The sequence below is a fragment of the Choristoneura fumiferana genome, chromosome 9 (assembly GCF_025370935.1).
Source record: "Choristoneura fumiferana chromosome 9, NRCan_CFum_1, whole genome shotgun sequence".
Taxonomy (NCBI): domain Eukaryota; kingdom Metazoa; phylum Arthropoda; class Insecta; order Lepidoptera; family Tortricidae; genus Choristoneura; species Choristoneura fumiferana.
In genome coordinates, this window is record NC_133480.1 from 11,036,298 (window position 1) to 11,056,377 (window position 20,080).

At 36.5% G+C, this 20,080-nt stretch overlaps 2 protein-coding genes across 5 annotated transcripts in view; one reads left to right on the forward strand and one right to left on the reverse strand.

The window, feature by feature from the left end:
* The window catches only part of Flo2 (flotillin-2), a 320,392-nt gene that overhangs the window by 264,035 nt on the left and 36,277 nt on the right, over window positions 1–20,080 (reverse strand). The window lies entirely within an intron of this gene.
* On the forward strand, window positions 4,181–17,455 carry LOC141431221 (glucose dehydrogenase [FAD, quinone]-like). 3 transcript variants are annotated; one of them, XM_074092294.1, is made up of 6 exons: window positions 4,183–4,429; window positions 6,089–6,359; window positions 11,491–11,718; window positions 13,088–13,220; window positions 14,001–14,120; window positions 14,500–17,455. In XM_074092294.1, the coding sequence occupies exons 2-6, from the start codon at window positions 6,125–6,127 to the stop codon at window positions 15,764–15,766; spliced, it is 1,983 nt and encodes a 660-aa protein (XP_073948395.1). In that variant the 5' UTR covers window positions 4,183–4,429; window positions 6,089–6,124; the 3' UTR covers window positions 15,767–17,455. The 3 variants fall into 3 exon arrangements, with proteins under 3 accessions (XP_073948397.1, XP_073948395.1, XP_073948396.1); XM_074092295.1 differs by having other exon boundaries at window positions 4,187–4,289; XM_074092296.1 differs by lacking the exon at window positions 14,001–14,120 and having other exon boundaries at window positions 4,181–4,429.

The window sequence follows — 20,080 nt, forward strand, 5'->3', positions numbered from 1 at the left end:
AACAAAAATATACAAGCCATGTGATTTTACCAACCGTTTTCATAGAAATATCAAAAAAGTATGAAATAACACAATAAATTTAAAAAATCAAAACCCGACTGCGTTAAAAAATACTAGAAAGAAGAAAACAAGACGTGGATGTAGTGGTCTAGAACTCTGTTAAATAGCTAACTTAAACTTCAACAGTCGGGACCCATTCAAATCGCGACTAGCTCAAAAATTCTTAGTAGGTACCTAATGACTGTTGAAGTTTAAGTTAGCTACTTAACAGAGTTCTAGATCACTAAAGAAAGTCCGCGTCTTGTTTTAGTCTTATAGCACGCCGCGTCTTGTAACGCAGCAATTTTTTAATTTGGAGAAAACAATTAATTTGAGAAATATCTATGGGATGAGAATTCTGCGATTGAGAGAAAGCTGCGGGCTAGCTAGCTAGCTAGCAGAATCTGAAACTAATTAATAAGTGTGTTTAATTTATTCTCTTCCAACTATCTAGTATGTCTCCCGCTGTAGTGAGGTGAAAAATTGTGTTTCGCTCGGCTGTAAAGTTGTTTAGCAATTTGATCATCCTAGGATCCTTTGCTTGCTCGGGTTTCAATATAAGCACTCACGCCAAACAGGATATTTCCATCTTTGCATAACAAATAACTATTCAAAATCAAATTCCGACCTATTTTTTTCCTTATTATAAATTAGCACGCCACGCCACTACTTTGTTTTTATAAACGTCGCACTTGTTGACTTCGCAGCTGCCATAGAACGCATCTCTCTCATATCAAATTGTTATAGGTACGGTCACAGCATTAAAACCAACATTTGGTTACTTTTTGTGGTTGTATCAAAAATACAAACTGTACATCGCAAGGCTACATAATGACATAAGAATAATCATCAACGTCAGCTATTTAAAGTAATTCTAATCGAAGACAGCGCTAGCCCTAAATGCCATACAGTTCGAGTGATACAAATAATATGAATACGAGTAAAGCGTTGAGTGCGATGGCCAAGTCATTATGTGTTTAAAAAATAATTTGGCTTACTCTGTATGGTATTTTTCCACGGTTTTAAAATAAGCAAGTTGGTGAAAATCGAGTTCTCTGGACACCCCCCGGTACTGACAAAAATAACCGACTTGGTATAACATTGCATCTCAAACCTTTTTAGCAATATAAGAACTGTGTGTTGCGTTGCGAGACTTTCAACTTTTTACATATAATGTTTTTGATGGGATCTCATCACTTTTTTTAGGCACTGGCACTGGCACTCGCACGCAGACACATACACAAACAAACAAACTTTCGTGCTTATTACATTACTAAGATTAACAATTTAATTTTAACCCTAAATACTCAGGTATTAAGACAACCTATAATACATACACGTTCCATAAACTCATTGCTGTGTAACTTTGTAATCGCTAGTATTTATATGGGATTACAAACTTACTTATGCAGTTTATATAACTTTGAAACGTGACTGAAATTGCAACATTTTGGATTTTTCTATGACTAAATAGGCTACAAAATAATTATAAAATTTTGGAGCTTGTGGGTCTGCTACAAGAACCTTAGAATAATGATGATCGTGAGTCAGTGAGTAGGTATGTCAGTGACAAAACAATCATGTAATGTACTTATCTTTATTAATCTACATTGATAATATAGCTAAGTCCCATTAGGCCCTATAGATAACTGAAAATTCAGGGTTCTAGCTTTAGCCATAACAAAATTACAGGATGATGGATGATGATAGCTTCTGAAGTATGGTACGGCCGTGCCTTTTGTTTTGTTTTGCTCGACTTAGCGGGTGCACTACCGTGCCCTCAGATGGCAATTATATAAGGGCTTGAATTATCCGGTCATACGTAATTGTCATTCATTCTGGGTCGACAATTACAGGTCGTACATTTACCGTATCCGCACAGAATAATGTGATCGTAGTAGTGAGTAGGTACCCAGTGACAAAACAGAGGAACTTTACCATGTAATGTACTTAATAGATCTTTATTAATCTACATGTTCAAATTGAATGTTATTGATAATATAGCTAAGTCCCATTAGGCCCTACAACTGAAAATTCAGGGTTCTAGCTTTAGCCATAACAAAATTACAGGATGTTGAAAATAGCCTGAATAGCTTCGAGAAAAGTATGGTACGGCCGTGCCTTTTGTTTTGGCTCGACTTAGGTTGGCACTACCGCAGATGGCAATTATATAAGGGCTTGAATTATCCGGTCATACGTAATATTCAACAGTGATAGTATACTCGTACCTACCCAACAAAACAGAGTCGTAGCGCCTATTCAATTTCTAGAGCAAACCTTTTCTTAAAAGAAGTACCATCAGGACCCACTATGCGTCATTGGATCATTTGTCTGTCTATCTGCCTGTCCATCTGCAACATTACAGTTACACAGCATTACAGTAATTACTAATACACTGTGAAACTACATTAAACATAGAGAATTAAACAATATAAAACATAAAAACAAAAAACATCAGGTAAGGAACACTGGTTTGCCTGTCATCCATCATCTCACAAAACGACAGGGACTGTTACCAAATTTCCCCACAACAGGCCACATTTTAGCCAAAACCCCTCGATTTCTTACCTTAATCACTGACTTAGATAGGTAGATAATACCGGTAAAACCAACTCGCATAAACTTAAGGTCATCTTTCCAACACATGCAGTTGTTAATGACATTGGCCCAAATAAAATGCGTAGGGCGATGGCAGTACAGTCGTTAGGTTTGCAAAATTTTTTTTTCAAGAAATAAAGTATATTTAGGTCTGTAAAGGGAAATAAACAGAAAAATTAACACTACTACAAATTTTTGGGTACTTCACGCACAATTTATCAATTTAATATCATTTTTAAAATCCTCATAGATCTCGTCAGAAGAAAAAACAAAATAAATATCTAAGGACAAATTTTTATTAAATTTACATACATTGGCTGATATTGAAAACAATATTTTGTACACTTTATTTTAGTTCTACAGTAAAAAGTATAATGTGTGAAAAACATTATAATAGGTAGGTAGGTAGGTGTGTTTTTAACAGTATAGTTGGCAACCCTAACATCCGGTTACCGAGTTAACCGCTATAAGACCAGTTCGGATGCAGTAATATTCAAGGGGACCTCTCTCCGGCATAAAAATACTGACGAATGTTTTGCAAAAAAATACCGGGCAAGTACGAGTCGGACTCGCGCACCGAGGGTTCCAAAGAAACTTGTATACACAAGCGACACAAATAAAAAAAATATCGCTAAAATTGCATTTTAACGCGTGATTTTTGGAATAACTTTTTTTTATTTCACTCAAATAAAAAAATGTGTCGCTTTTAAGCAGCGATATTATGCTTACCCATGTCTACTGCAAGTATGTATGTATATACATACACATACATACTTGCAGTAGACATGGGTAATCTTAACTCTGAGAAGCGTTCTGATTCACTAAATCCAGCTCCGTTATCGAAACCGACTCCGCTCATTGTCTCTGACTACTTAATTGAATCCGTCTCTTTTGAACGATCATTAAGTACCTACCTACTTCTGACTCCATCCGAATTGGTTCGGTAGCGAGGTACTGAAGTACCTGCAGATTCATTATTATGACTCTTTTGAATCTGTGAGTTACAGTATCTATTTACCAGCTCAGTGTCCGTCCGAACATATCCGTTCCGATCCGATGGCATTGAACGAAAGCGAAGTGAGTGCTCCTACAAAGTTAAGTATAAGGTTGGTCGGAGTTAATAACTCCTCGGAGTGAATAAGATTTTAAAGGAGTCGATAAGGGATTCGGATCCGCTTGAGAATCTGACTCTTTTGAATCTTCAGATCCGTATTTACCCATCCTGATTTGCAGCTAACTCTAGTCGTCTACAGTGAAGACGACCAAGGTATAGACTCTACGTCCAATCTAAGCAGACCCGATCTAACATCAATCATTTTTAGGACCCCGTTACCCGAATAGCCCTATTGCTCTCGCTTATGAATCCGTTTGCTTTTTCCTGGGAGAAAGGTTCTTAGCTCTACCTTCTATCACGAACAACGAGGTGATCCTCCTCCTTCCTTTTTTCTTTTTGATGTATGCGACCTTAAAAACTAGTTTCTTTCTTAGCTGCTAGCGGTGGCAGGCCGCAAAATGACCATTAGTCCATTAGTGCAGTCGCTAACGTATAATATTAAAACAAAATCGCAGAGCAGTCGAGTAACAGATTCGATACCGTTTGCGCGTAGCACCTTTGCGGACTCCGGCTGGTAAAACTTTAGGATCGCAAACCGGTAACTTATTAATAAATTTTATATAACTAAAGTGCATTTATTCACTACCCAACGAACGAACGAACCGGATAGTTCACGAGTACGAAAAAAATAAGTTTATTCTGTGTTTAAAAAATAGTGATAAAGTCGCTGACGATAAGGTTAGTTTTATATTTTAGATTTTAAATACAGAGATAGCTATACAAAATAGCTGAATTTAGCCGGATTCTGAATTGTATTTGTAAATTTGACCATGTCCGATAGCTAATCTACAGTTTAATCTAAAGTACGGTAATCGAAAAAATAAGTCGCCTGTATAATTATAATATGATTCGGTCTAAATTAATTTATACATGTGAAAAATGTGTCGGACTATTTAACTTAATGGAAAATATGTGATGGTTGAAATAATGCGTACTAGTATTTATTTCTTATAATTCTATGAACTAAACCAAGGTATCCATTGAATTATAAATAATAACAGCTTAATATAACCTTCACCTTACTACACTAATAATTCTTACGACAAAAAGGCAGATCATAGACGAAAGTACCTAAGTACATGAATTCACCGACTGTGATAACGAATACAATAGTTTTTTACAAGTGCTTAAAACGCGTTTTAACCCAGGTAGTTAAGTCAAAGGTAAAATGGGTTTTATGAACAAGTTATACACACTGCTTTTAACTTCGATTGCAAGCAAAATAAACAACAACACTGCAAAGAAATGTTAATTTAACACCTTTTAATGTTTCATGCACTGTTATTTCTATAGTAACTTATTAGAATAGCCTAATTTTATTACTTTAAAAACACGAATTAAACAGAAAACCACAAAAAATGAAAAAGTAATTTATATAAACATTTTTTGTTCGCGCCACAGCTGTGTTGGCGCCCGATTGCCTTGGTCTTAGACGAAGATTTTACTTTGTGCAGTGGACCATAAATACGCAGTTGATATAAAGTGAATTGTAATGTCCTTTAAATTCCGAATGTGAAGTATGGCCACTAATTTAAGACTAAGTGTAACAAGTGTAAATTGTTTACGTTGGTATTTGTTCGCTGAATTACTTATCAAGGCTTAAATGGGCATTTTTACTTTAAATGCACCCTTTACGTTTTTTTTTAGAATTGGGTGATTCAGAGTTCTTCTTACTCAGAATCACGAGCACTGTTGATTAAAAAAAAACATAAAACTGTAAATCAATCTGTGCCCCGTCCAAAGGGATTCGCGGTCATTATCACCATATTCTTAAATATTATTTACAATATGATATTTTGATATTAAACAATATTATACCGTAGATCTTGGATCTTATCAAGTAGGCCACCCCTGCTCTAGGTCACTTCACTTTAAGCAACTAAACTAGTCGTCTTCACTCGTACCCTAGCAAGAAGAAAATGCACATAAACATAAAGCATTACTAGATCTGTACCAGAACTAAATTAGATAAGAGCTGGCAGCTGCTTCGCACGATGTATCAGCACTGCGATACAGCTAGGAAATGCTGCCGGCATCATTGGGATTATGTCGTAGGAAAACTCTTTTTTTATTACCTATATCACAATACAATACAATTACACTTTATTGTACACCAGAAATAGTAAGCGATACAGAAAACAAGTACACAGAGAAAATTACAAGGTAAGCAATAGGTGGCCTTATCGCTTAAGAGCGATCTCTTCCAGGCAACCTTTTTACAGAAAGAAGGAAGGACTAGTACTATTAGGACTATTAGTTTAATCATTCGTTTTTTTATAGCTGTAAATATTTATAATAGCCATCATTTATATATTTATATCATCGCTATATTTGCAGGTGCACTACCAAATAATATTAATTGGCCTCAAAGAAATGATTCGAAAAATAAAACTTTTCATACTTGGTGCTCTGCTAACGTTATCCAGCGGAGGTGTTACCAATGATTCGAGGGATGGATTTAGTTCAGAAGAACAAGGAACACTCAAAAGATCCTACAGACAACATCCATTAATCGATACATTATTACAATCGGTAAATCCGAAGTATGAGCCAAAACAGCCAGACGATTTTTTTGACTTTTTGAGAGATCAGTACCCGTTGCCCGATGGTGAGTATCTTTCAATTTTGAATATCATTGCGAGACCTTAAACTTGTTTATCTGCTGAGTTACATAATGTGGATTGTACTTGAGTACCGTAGCATCTCAAGTATTCGTTTTTGGGTTAGCGTTCGGCCAATTGTTGCAAAAATGTTTGAGTTAAACTATCGCAAGTTTTTTCGGGTTTCGTATCTCAACAGAAAAAAAAGTTTTATAAGTACATCATCACCATTTACGGAGTAAGAAACAAGATCTCATATCACAGTACAGGAACAAGAAAAAAAAAGAAAAATCTTCAATTTGCAGTTATATCGACATTTGCAGTTAGAGAATCGACCAGATGCTGCCAGACGTATGCTGTTGTATGACGAATTGGGTTTTCTAAATTGCAAAGTTAAGTTTTGTTTTTCAGTCCATCTTCTCCTTTCATTAGAGCAATTTTTGGTGTTATTAGTTATTAAAAATTACATTTCAATCATTTTAAAAGCGATCCGGTCGATCTACGCTGATCAGATGGCATATTCATGTATTTTATTCAAACTGGCATCACTTTTTTACGCTACTTTCGAATTATCTATTACGAAATGTAAATAAACTTCAGCTGCCAGATTTGGTAAATTCAAGGATTTTAATACCTACAAACTAGATTAGTGTATTTCAATACAGAAATCTAAATGTTTAAATAGTCTAATAGGGGAATTTCAATATTTGAGACAGCAATTGACGTTGTTTTGTTTACATTTAGTTAAATACCTATCCAGACCAAGTATAATATCTAGCATAAACACATCCAACTGCGCTGGGCCCACGCCATCCCTCAGAACTATTATCATTGTGAAGATCCCCGTAATTATTTATTACTTCAATAGATTTTTATATTTCGAGGCGCCGTTACCCGCGACTCCTTCCGCGTAGAATTCGTTTATCGCTATCCCGCGGGAACTATGCAATTTTCCAGGATAAAACTATCTTAACTCCTTCCCCAGGCAGGACTCAAAATATGTATCTACCGAATTTCATTTAAATCGGTTCAATGGTTTAGACGAGATAAAGTAACAAACAAACAGACTAACAAACTTTTGCATTTATAATATTAGTGGGATACAATTCCATTATGTATTATCCTTGTTTACACGGATTAATTTCTTGTTTCGTGTCAAGGAAAAAAAAGGTCATTTATAGCAATTTTACTATGACTCTGTCAAACAAATAATCGCTTAATAACTGCCTGTAACCCCGGATTAACTTCATTATGGAAATAAAATAATTGTATATTTAAAGCATGCGTGATTCCATGACATAATATTCCGTCGGTACAAAAAAAGGATACGTACGAGTATCCATACTAATATTATAAATGCGAAAGTGTTTGTGTGTTTGTGTGTTTGTTTGTTTGTATGTTTGTCCGTCTTTAACGTCGAATCGAAGCGACGGATCGACGTGATTTTTGGCATAGAGATAGTTTATGAGCCAAAGAGTGACAAGGCTTCTTTTTATCCCGGAAAAATGCATTTCCCGAGGGAACAGCGCGCGATAACCGAATTACACGAGGGCGAAGCCGCGGGAAAAGCTAGTATATACTATAAAGTATAGTACAGGGCAAAAGCTAGTACAAAAAATAGGTCAGTTACAACCAATATACTAATTATATGTAAGATTTTTTCCATTCACTGGCAATTAAGTTATGAGAGCCCAATTAAAAGTGTGACACTGTTCATCTAGAAAACTATTATACGGAAATACCGATAAATAAGTAGTAAGTGTAGTAAAAAAAGGTCTATTGTCAGTCGGTACAAAATGGAAAATGGACCATCGAAATAATACGGCTAAGCAGAAAAATTAAAATTTGAAATACATCAACATCATACATAAGAAAAATCGACTATCGTCCAAAATAAATGTTGTCCCATGGTAAAGTTGACAAATTTGACATGTGCCGAAAAGAAACGACCGCTAGTATTTATGTACCATCAGCCAAATATATGGTCTACCACCCTAAAGTTGATAATCGTTTGCATGTCATAAAACAATAATGTCAATAGACATGTCTGTCAACTTGAAAGTTCGGCTTTAGCGACATATTCATTTGATAGGAACTTGTTTAAAAATTGATAGACCCCTAATTTGGTTAATGGTACACTGAGAAATATGACTAATTGTGAAATATTCCACCATAAATCATTTTGGGCCTACGTATTAAGTTATGGCCTTGATTTAGACGACATTCACTTTATTGCGTATTTAATTTTGCTCTTATTTTATAATAGACAATACCTATTCCATTCGGGTTTCATTAATTTACAACGAAAATAGATTTAGTTTGTTTTTCACCACACTGCTCGAAAATATAGCCATAGGTAACCTAAATCCAGTACACTAAACAGTATATTTGTACATTTGACCTGTACTCATTTAAGGCTCGCAGACACGACAACAATGTAGCTCGTTATAGTAATAGGTCGTATCTATATATGGATTTCATAGTAAGATACAACTTTTTCGAATCTATTTCAGAATAATTTTCTTGGCCTGCTGAAACGACAATCGCACAATGACGCACAACGACAAGCGACAATTTATTTATGCAGTCTGCTGCATGTGAAATAAAATTGACCAATGAGAATGCATCATTTATAACTTTAATGAGGTATTTTTTTCTTAAACGCATTATATGCACAAATGGTTTATTTTTTTTAAGTATCAATGAACGCCGCAGCATTAACTTTTTAAGCCTGCCGCGCACTGCACTGCACTGGTTGAACAGCCAGGCTGCCTAGTGAGCGGAGACCTTAGTACAGTTTTAATTTTTTAACCGACGAAAAAAACGGAGGAGGTTCTCAAGTCAACGCGTATATATTTTTTTATGTATGACCACGCATAACTTTTTACAGAGTACCTAGTCCGATTTTGATAATTCTTTTTTTATTGTGTAAGGGTATACCTCAAAATGGGTCTCATATAATAATATAGAAAAAAACCCTCCCTACGGGTAGAAAAAAATAATGAAATAAAAACTTTTTAACAAAAAATTAAACCACCAAAAAACTGAAAAGCTAAAAATAATAAACCTTTTTTAACCTTAATCTAGATGCCAGTTTGAAGTCGGTGCCTCAGCCAGCACTGGATTGGACCTATAGTAGTCCACCTGATGGGTTTCTATCACTCCGTCTGGCTCCTGCTCGCTGAAACACCTACTTCAAACTGGTATCTTGATTAAGGTTAAATAAAAAAGGTTTATTCTTTTTGGCTTTTAAGGTTATTCGGAGGATTCATTTTTTGTTAAAAAGGTTTTTTAAAATGTGGATTTGGATACTGGTATGTATGTATGTATGTAAACTCTTTATTGTGCAAAATAAGTACACAAACACAATTGACAAACAATGAGATATATGTACTGGTCACGAAAGAACTCGTTTAAAAAAATAATAATGTACAGGTATTAAAAGAACAACAAAAATCGTCGGGAGCAACGCAGTCTTTTGATTTATATTGTTAGTTTTGTAATACTTAAATGTTTTTACTTTCTCGTAGTAGTGAAAAATTCAATTTTTAGTCTCGGCCAAAGGTACGAGTACAATAGATGAACTAGTATCAGGTCTCCCTTTCTGATCGGCCTTCGAACTAACTCGTTCATCTATTGCTTACTTCCCAGCCTCTACGAGTACAACAATGTACAGCACAATTACATTTTGTCAAAATTCACTTTGGATGGTACTCGTAAGTATTAATTTTGGTCCAAAATGGCATAGTTAAATTTAAATATTTTTTGAAAATATCAGATACGACGTCTCGTAAATTACACATGGCGGCTGAAACCTAGTGAAAGGCCAAGTAAAATAATATTTAAAAAAACGAGCTAGTTCAATAGATGCTAACTATCCGTGTCACATTCAATCGGATATTGTTTTGAGAAAGAGTAGAGATAAATAGATAGGCTAGTCTGAAAAGAATAATATTATGCCTATTGAATAACTACCTCTCTGCGAATTGTATACAAACTATGATACAATTTTATTTTAGCTCATTTAGGAGCATTTCAATAATAATAATAATAAAATCATGCATGCCACAGAAAATAAGAGAGGACTGCACAAATAAAAACTCAAAACTTGCTACCAAGCCTCGTGACATAATAATAAAAATAACATTAAAAATTACCTGCACTAAATTTAGTAGCTAATGCGATTTTCAGAATAAACTATTAATATTTTTTATATATTTGGAACAGCTAGTCTTTGTGTAAACATCCATTTCAACGATCTGAACGATCTTTCTACGTCGGTAGTTGTAATAGGCACGAGAAGGGACTTAATCTCTTCAGGTTCATATCATAATGACTTATCTCTTTCATTTATGTAATATTATATTTTAATGTATTTTTTTTTCAATTAATTACTCATTAGGCAGAAACCTGCTAGAGTACATTCTGTTTTTTATGTCAAGACCTACTCTTTGGCTAATGTCAAACATGTATGTGACAACTGACTGACATCGTTCCGTCCCTCTCACGCTCGTATTAAGCAATATAAGCGTCAGCGGGACGGCAACATACGAAGTTCGAATTTTGCACTTCGTAATACGGGCCCTGCTTGACAGATACCATAGGTAAATCTAGATACCTACTTATGGATTTACTTTTCAGGTAAAGGGATTCATCCCTTAATGAAAAATACGAAGGTCAAACTAAGATCAAACATATTTTTGCCTTCGTAACCCTTAACTATTTTTAAATCAGAATAGGGCAAAATTGTTCAAAAACCCTTTCCCTCGAAATGGTTTTCGAATCAGGGTACATTGTTAAAATATGAACAATGCCACTTCAAGTGGACGATTTTCCATTTGCACTAAATGACAGCAAATCGTAAAAAAACAAACTATAGGTTTTAGAAGCAAATATTACTATAACAAGATTTTTAGACGAGCCAATATAGAAAACCAACGTAGTTTTGGCACAGAATAACTAATAGTACTACCGTTTTGGCCCTTGTAATTGTACATATGTTTTTTCTAGTAAACTGCTAATTTTCAATACTTAGTTACTTGTGCAATATATAGGTATCAATTTACACAGATTGAAGAACATTCGAAATCATACTTCTTTTGTTTTATAACTAACCAGTTTTATATTATATACTTCTAGGTCTCAAATCGCCACTGTCTGAGTATGACTACATTATCGTTGGCGCCGGATCGGCCGGTTGCACCCTAGCCGCCCGTCTGACAGAGGATCCTAAAACCACAGTCCTGCTGTTGGAAGCTGGCAAGGGTGAGATGTTCACTACGGACGCTCCTGCAATCGCAGCCTTCTTTCAGAGAACAGACTACACATGGCAATATTTTATGGAGAAAGAACCGGGCGTGTGCTTAGGTAAGGCTCGCATATCAAAAAACAATACAGTCGCGGTCAAGTTACAACATATCAAGTTTAAAATCGACAAGGCCAGAAAGTGCTGCCATACTTGACGTATACTACTTACTAATGTTACGAATTGGGTAAATTCCTGGGTAAAAAAAAAACGGCCAAGCGCGAGTCGGATTCGCGCACGAAGGGTTCCGTACTATTATCTATACAACGTTAGGCATTAGCAAAAAAAAAACACGTTTGTTGTATGGGAGCCCCCTTTAAATATTTATTTTATTTAAATATAATTATTTATTTTTAAAGTGAATATTTTAAGCGTCTACCTGTTACTGTTATTAATATCGAGCAAATATCGAGCCCGGTGATAGACGGACAGACGGACGGACAGCGGAGTCTTAGTAATAGGATCCCGTTTTTACCCTTTAAACCCTAAAAAATAACGTACTATTTACCTACTTCGTCGTCAATTAGATCTGATGGGTGATCAGAAAATATTGGACACGGTGTTTTTGTTTTGTCAGTCAAACAAAACATTACAAGAATGAAGCGCGTCAAAGTTCGGGAGTGGGGGCCCATAACTCCTTAATAAAAAGTGTACGTAGGTGAGACGTCACACTGAACTTCTCTATACTTTCATAACTGTTTTCTTTAATTGACAAAAGATAAATTATGTGTCCAACATTATTTGAAATATATGTAACGACGTGAAATCTCAGAAATCTAAGTAAGTAAGTAAGGACTAAGGTCAACTGGAAAAGATCCCTTTAAGGGATAAGTTCGGCTTTCTACATCTTATTATAATGTTGTTTGTTAATTTCATGTGTGTTTATGTACAATAAAGAGTATACAATTCAATACAATTGTTACAAGTTAATACAATGTGTGGCCCAGAACCGGGGATATTATTAAAAACAGAGGCTCTATAGTTCACCGGTAATTGGATCATCATGGCCCCACTTAATTAAAAACAAAACATGTACGCCATCCTAGAGCCCAACTGACGTCGCCTGCCACGCTACAAATATCAAACCTTTTGCTTTACATTGTTTCTTCGAATAAACTTTTAAGTGTAATAAAAATGAAAAACAAATCATTTTTAAAAGTTCCTGAAGTAATGTTGAGTTTGACGAGTACGATCTACGTTTTAATTATTTGCCCATGTTAAATATAGGCCACACACGGTATAATCTCTTGGAAGAACAAGAGAAGTATAATACAATTATATAAATACTCAGCGGCCCAAAATTTGGTCAATTCTACATACAAAATTTTCTCTCTGCATACATCTGTCTGAGGACCAGATTTTTGCCGCTCAGTATATTTTTAAGAATCTAACTGTGTTTGTTCTTATTTGATCATTATATTATTCCAACAGGTATGATAAATAAAAAGTGTTTCTGGCCGCGAGGAAAGGCCATTGGAGGCACTAGTGTCATCAACTACATGATATACACTCGCGGACGGCCAGAGGAATGGAATCGCATTGCTGCCGCTGGAAACGTCGGATGGTAAGGCTTAGCAATCCAACCCAATCAAGACATTAACCTTCTATCTCTTAAGATCCATTATGGATTTCATCATCATCATCATCATGTCAGCCGAAAGACGTCCACTGCTGGACATAGGCCTCCCCCAAGGCTCTCCACTCAGACCGGTCTTGTGCTTTTCGGATCCACCGCGATCCCGCGATCTTAACCTGAGGCTGTATTGTCTAATGTTTCTGGCGCTCGCGGTCGCAATCAAATGACAGTTTTTTGTATGCGAAATCTGTCATTTCATTGCGATTGCGAGCGTCAGAAACGTTAGGCAATACGGCCTCAGGTCGTCGCTCCATCTTGTTGGAGGCCTACCGACACCACCGACCCGGTCCGCCGACACCATTCGAGAAACCTTTTGACCCCATCGGCCATCAGTCCTGCGAGCAATGTGCCCCGCCCCTGCCACTTCAGTTTCGCAATTCTTCGGGCATTATGGATTTACTGAGATTTTATTTTCCAACTACATCTTTCTTCTTAAACCGTGGATCTAATGAGATACTATTAATCATTTGGCACACCATTAACTTCTAGTCGCTACAAATGGATCTGAAGATTTTTTTTTTCTCATTAGATATAACTTGATGTTATGGATCTAGTGAGAAGATGCTAATACTTATTAAACTACATAGCAGAATAGCCTTCTTATCCCAAATATCAATCAGCTACATTGACAATGAACAGTAATTAATACAAGTAACACTTTAATTAAAACATTTTTTAAATTATTAAATAATTGCTTTTTTATATCAGGTCATATGATGAAGTTCTTGAATACTACAAGAAATCTGAGCGGTCAAGTTTAAGGGGATTAGAAGACTCGCCGCATCGGGGACGAAAGGGAGAATTAAATGTAGAATTTGTGCAGTATAGGTAGGTACCATCTTAACCAACTCAAAAATTCTTAGAACCTAAATGGGTCCCGACTGTTGAACTTTAAGTTAGAGTTACCTTCTGCCGCCTAACTTTGCCTAAAAGTTCATTGCCCCTATACCGTTAAGCGATCCGAACACAATCCGGGAGTAACGTAAAGACGTCGCATAAAAAATGTATCTCAAAAATGCGTCAAAACTGAGTATTAAATAATGAACTTTTAGGCAGATTTATATGGCGCGTGGTATAGAGTTTTAGACCACTAGACTTGTTTTCTTCTTTTTAGTATTTTTTAAGACAGTCGGGTTTTTTTTTACTATTTATTTAATGTGCTTTGTAACCGTTTAAAGGATACACTGAAAATGTTTCTTTCTTACAGGACTCCAATGATAGACGCATTTTTAGAAGCTGGTCGAGAACGAGGGATTCCTACAGTCGACTACAACGCTCCTGAACAGCTCGGTTTCGGATACGTACAAAGTACCACGCAGGATGGAAAGAGAGTCAGCGCGGCTAAAGCTTTTCTACACAGAAATAAAAACAGACCCAATCTTCATATTCTTCCAAATACCAGAGTCACTAAAGTTCTTATTGACAGCATGACCAAAACTGCCTACGGCGTACAGTATGTGAGGAACCGACTGAAAAGAAATGTCGCAGCACGAAAAGAAGTCATATTATCAGCTGGTCCAATAGCATCTCCACAACTGCTTATGTTGTCGGGAGTGGGACCAAAAGATCACTTGAGTAGTCATGGGATCCCAGTTATTCAAGATCTACCGGTTGGACGCACGCTTTATGATCACATTAGTTTTCCCGGTCTTATATTTACGTTGAACACGACGGGTATGACTTTGAGTGAATCTAGGTTCGCACAACTTCCCGGAGTCATTCAAACTGTCACTCAATGGCTTCAATATGGAGACGGCCCTCCTGCAAGTCCAGGTGCCGTTGAAGGAATTGGATACATAAGAACTCCCGTATCAAATGACCCAGATCCAGTACCAGATATGGAGTTGATAAGCATTGGCGGTTCCTTAGTATCAGATGGAGGACCAGGCGGAAGCAAAGCAGTCAGAAGAGGAATGATGATATCAGAAAAAATATTTGATGCCGCGTACGGATCAATCGATGACACAGACACATGGAGTCCATTCTTAATGTTACTGCATCCGGAATCGTTCGGTTTCATAGAGTTGAAGGACAACAACCCGTGGAGCCACCCGCGGATGCACGGGAGGTACCTGTCGGACGCGGGTGGGAAAGACGTGGCGACGTTTGTGGCGGCAGTGAGATTTGTACAAGAGTTGGTGGCAACGACTCCGTTCCAACGGTTTGGCGCTCGGTTGCATCGCGCGCAGTACCCAGCGTGCCGCGCGCTGCCCTTCGACTCGGACGCGTACTGGGAGTGCGCGGTGCGGACGCTCACGGCCACGCTGCACCATCAGATCGCCACCTGCCGCATGGGCCCCGCCGGCGACCCACAGGCCGTCGTCGACCCGCGGCTGCGCGTGCACGGCCTACGCAACCTGCGAGTCGTCGACTCTAGCATAATTCCGCGGACCGTTGCCGCGCATACCAACGCGCCCGCTATCATGATCGGAGAAAAGGCTGCCGACATGATAAAGGAAGACGCTAACAGATAGATTTAAATCTTTACTCAATTAGTTTTAGATCCTTCTTAGGAGAATAAACTACGGGTGTCCGTTTTAAATACACTGACGAGCAGAAATAAAGGGTCGGTTACAAAAATGACGATAACTACAAAATCCGCTGTGGTAGCTTCTTCGAGTAAAATTAGTTTAGTTAAGGTTTTTATTATTTACATTAAGTTACCTTATGCTATGTTAAGTTAACTTAAGCTAATTTAAGCTTAAATGCACTTTTAAATGAAGAAAATATCTTTAATAGTTTAAGACCTATTGCAATTTTGGTAACCGACCCTTTATCTTTGCTCGTCAGTGTATTAAACTTAATGATAGTTATATATGGGTTATATAAGTCGATACAGCAGGGCTACTACGAAACTCGAAACTAGAAGTTCGTGTAGTGTGGTCCCTCTCGCTCTCGTATTAAATAGTATATGTAAGTGTCAGAGGGACCGCACGACACGAACTTCGAGTTTCTAGTTTCGTAATAGCCCTGCAGCTGAGGTATGATTGAAAATCAGCGTTGGATTTATCTTCAGCATATGCTGAATTACTGAGTCTGGTACCTATTGCTAAGATAGTTTTAACTTTAAGTTTTTATTTTTTTTCTCTTTTTTTTGTAAATGTAACTAGCATGGCAATAAAGATTATTATTAATAGTACATTTCATAATAGCAAGACTCGGGACGAGTGAAGAATGACATTACCGCGCGTGTATCGAACGACATTTTTTAATACACTTGCGAAAAAAAAAATACAACAAAGAAAAGAGATGTTGAAAAGAATAAAAATACAGTAAATTTTGAGTGATTCTTAATTTCAAATATTTTTTTTTGTCTTCATCATAACTTTTAGCATTGAATACTTCGACCACAAGGTAGAAGCCCGATATTTCTAAGAAAGTTCAAGAAAAAAAGGCTTCGCTTTATGTTCCGTTTTCCAGTTCACAAAATATTCATAAACAGTAATTATATTTATGTTTAAATTTCTCCGGCAAAGCACTATTAGGTACTCACAATTGAGGCCTTCTCACATGTCTGGTGGTGTTAAATCCATTTCAAACTCTGATCCACTCATTTTACAAACAAGCTTTTTGAAAACTTTAAACTTTACTGAAGACAGTTAAACAAAGTAAGTTCGAACTTTAGCGGGAAACATTTTTGACAAATAAAAGGCGTTTCTTTGCTTTTAAACTTGCATTCGTATATTAAATGGATTTTGCTCTTCAGCCAACTCAATGATAGTTGTTGACAGGCCTGACAGGCGTTTCGTTTCGGCAGCTGTTCCGTTCCATTCAGACCATAATAAGAACTGTTTTTCAAAATTCAATATTTAAAAAATAATAATTATTATAATGTTGACGAGGCAAGTAATAAAAAATAAAATATCAATATTTTTATATTTTTGCAGTAATAGGCAATAGTTTTTTAGTTTTATTACTTCTTGATACAAACTATTTAACATTATAATCTCTTTGGCAAGTAGGTAATCATGAATTGGAACAAATACAAATAAAAAAAAAATAAAATTAAAATGCACTAGTTCGCAAAAACGAACTTTGCACACGCTAAACAGCCAAAAAAAATGCACTTTTTGAGCAACTGTATTGAAAAATTATTATTACACGTTTAGCTCGAAGTTGTGACTTAACTTCACTGAACCAATATAAGTAGCTATATGAAAGACCTTTCTTGTTTTATTTAATAAATTATAAAAATAAAAACTTAGCAAGCTTGCCCATTACCAAGATTTTTTGAGCTGGTTACGATTTGAATGGGTCCCGACTGTTGAACCTTAAATGAGCTTCTTGACAGTTTTCTAGACCACTACACTTATTTTCTTCCTTTTAGTTTTTAAGGCAGTCGGGTTTTTTGATTTTTTAAATTTAATGTTTTTTATGTTATACTTTTTTGATATTTTTGTGAAAATAGTAGATGAAAAGTATTATAACCCATATATTTAGAATGGGCTTATTAGTAGCTTTCATTTGATTCCCATATTGTTACAATACAATTTTTTTTTATTCCTTCGCCATATTTTTTTTCGCAGACGCCATATTGAAATATTATATACCCTATGTCACTCCGACAGTTATGACGAATCCAATGATACTTACCTCATATGTTACAATCCGTCCAGCCGTTTAGGCTGCAGCGAGGACCAAAGAAATGGACATACATACCCACATACATACATACATACTTACATACATACGCTCGAAAAACATAACCCTCCTTCGGGCAGTCGGGTAAAAAGACAATGATGGTCCATAGTGCTGGTACTGGCGGCGCGTTCCACAAAAAACCTTGTATTTTCCGATAGTCGATAAAAAAAAAGTAGGTGGTAGCGTAATGCCATACTTCTCCGGTGTGACTTACAGCCCGCCATACCGACGCGAATACATTAATTAAAAAAAAACAAGTCAACCATTTGTTCCGGGCTAATTTTTGCACAGCTAATCATCGTCGATTCACGAAATACACATCTTTTCTGGCGGTTCCAAATGGCCGCCATACCGCCGCAAAGGAGTAATTTTTTTTTTCACATAACGATTTGTACCACTACTGCATTTGGATTTTTGGAAAGTATTCGATAAAATGTGACCGTTATTATATTTCCCATACTTCTAGTTGGGGGAAAAAGTGCTGCCATACTTGAAAAACTTATTTATTCGACACGTTTTGAAAATGCGACTAAACTACGTAAAAACATTTTTTACATCATCGGATCACTGTTCTGTTCGTTTAGATGTAATTTTATCTAAAAAAATGTATTCCAGATTGTAACCATGGGGCGGACGACTGTCAGACCTAAGCCCATAAGATAAAAACAAAAAAAAATTGACGGTTTGTACCAGTATGGCATTTGGATTTTTGGATGAAATGATATGATACAATGTGACCCTTATTATATTTGCCATACTTCTAGCAGGTAGAGGGAAAAAGTGGCGCCATACTTACGCCAAATCTTAGAATTTTGAAAAAATTCGCCACAGGTATGGCATTATCAGACTTCTATTTACGAGTATGATCATACACTGAACTATTAAAAAAACATTTAGGCTGGTACAAATCGTCTTGCAAAAAAATTTTTTTACTTCTTTGCGGCTATGGCGGGCATTGGGAACCGTCGGAAAAGTATGGCAAGGTGATTTCCGTCAATGGGTACTCGACGATGATTACCTGCGCAAAAATTAGCCTAGTACAAATGGTTGAATTGTTTTTTTTATTTATTATTAATGTATTCGCGTCGGTATACAAGCATTTTTGTGGAACAAATCATTCGATACTCGTTATTTATCCGACACGTTCGATTAACGCCCACGCGATTGGGCCGCTGGTACCAGCGCTATGACCATCATTTTCTTTTTTAACCGACTTCAAAAAAGAAGAAATCAATTCGATTGTATTTTTTTATGTTTGTTACCTCAGAACTCCGTCATTTATGAACCGATTTGAAAAAATTTTTTTGCTTTCGCCTAGAAATGTCTTCAATTCAATTAGGTCCCATAAGCACCAAATCAGGATCTGATGATTGGATCTTAAGAAAACCGAGGGAACTCTTCAAATGTTGTAAGGACACCTATAGTAAACTGGATATGTTTAGTAGTAACTCGTGCATTTGCTCTTGCAAATCATCATTTGGTGAAGTGGAACTGATGCTGAAGACCACAGTTGACCATCGGAGTTACTACTCAATAACAAGTACTTCACGGGTTGAATTTTAATTACTTTGACACAGTTGCTAAGCAATTTATACTCCTCGTAATGCATAAGGTAAAACGGGTGGTGAAGCACCAGGACTCCTCAATAATGAACGTCTCAGCATCGGAAAAAGCAATCTTTCGTATAAGGTGACGAGCAGTTGATATTAGACTAGTATCTTAGATTATTTACACTAAAAACTGTGAAACAAAATAAATATAACAAAAAAATTAACCGACTACGAAAACCATGAAAATAATTTTCTATAACTCTGAAGTCGGTCGGTGCCTCAGCACTAGCCAGCAGGGGTGACTGAAGCCCAATATAAAGTGCGTAGGTGCGGTAGATGACTATAGGTCCACTCCTGCTGGCTCCTGAGGTACCGACCGACTTCAGACTGGTAGAAAATTATTTTCATGGTTTTTTGTAGTCGGTTCAATTTTTCGTTATAAAATTTTATTTGTCATTTCATAATTAGACCCCTGAAGAACCGCCATACTGGTACAAATGATCTAATATTTTGTTTCACCATCTCCGGGTCTATTATGGCCAACATGCGCCTATATGCCCACATTTCGAATGCTTCTACACGTTCCCGGAGTTGCTC

Excerpts from the sequence above, each read along its gene's own strand:
- LOC141431221 (XM_074092294.1), top strand. The coding sequence starts at position 6,125 with ATGATTCGAAAAATAAAACTTTTCATACTTGGTGCTCTGCTAACGTTA. Across the intron at positions 6,360-11,490 it reads TCAGTACCCGTTGCCCGATG|GTCTCAAATCGCCACTGTCT; the intron begins GTGAGTATCTTT and ends ATATACTTCTAG. Across the intron at positions 14,121-14,499 it reads GTAGAATTTGTGCAGTATAG|GACTCCAATGATAGACGCAT; the intron begins GTAGGTACCATC and ends TCTTTCTTACAG.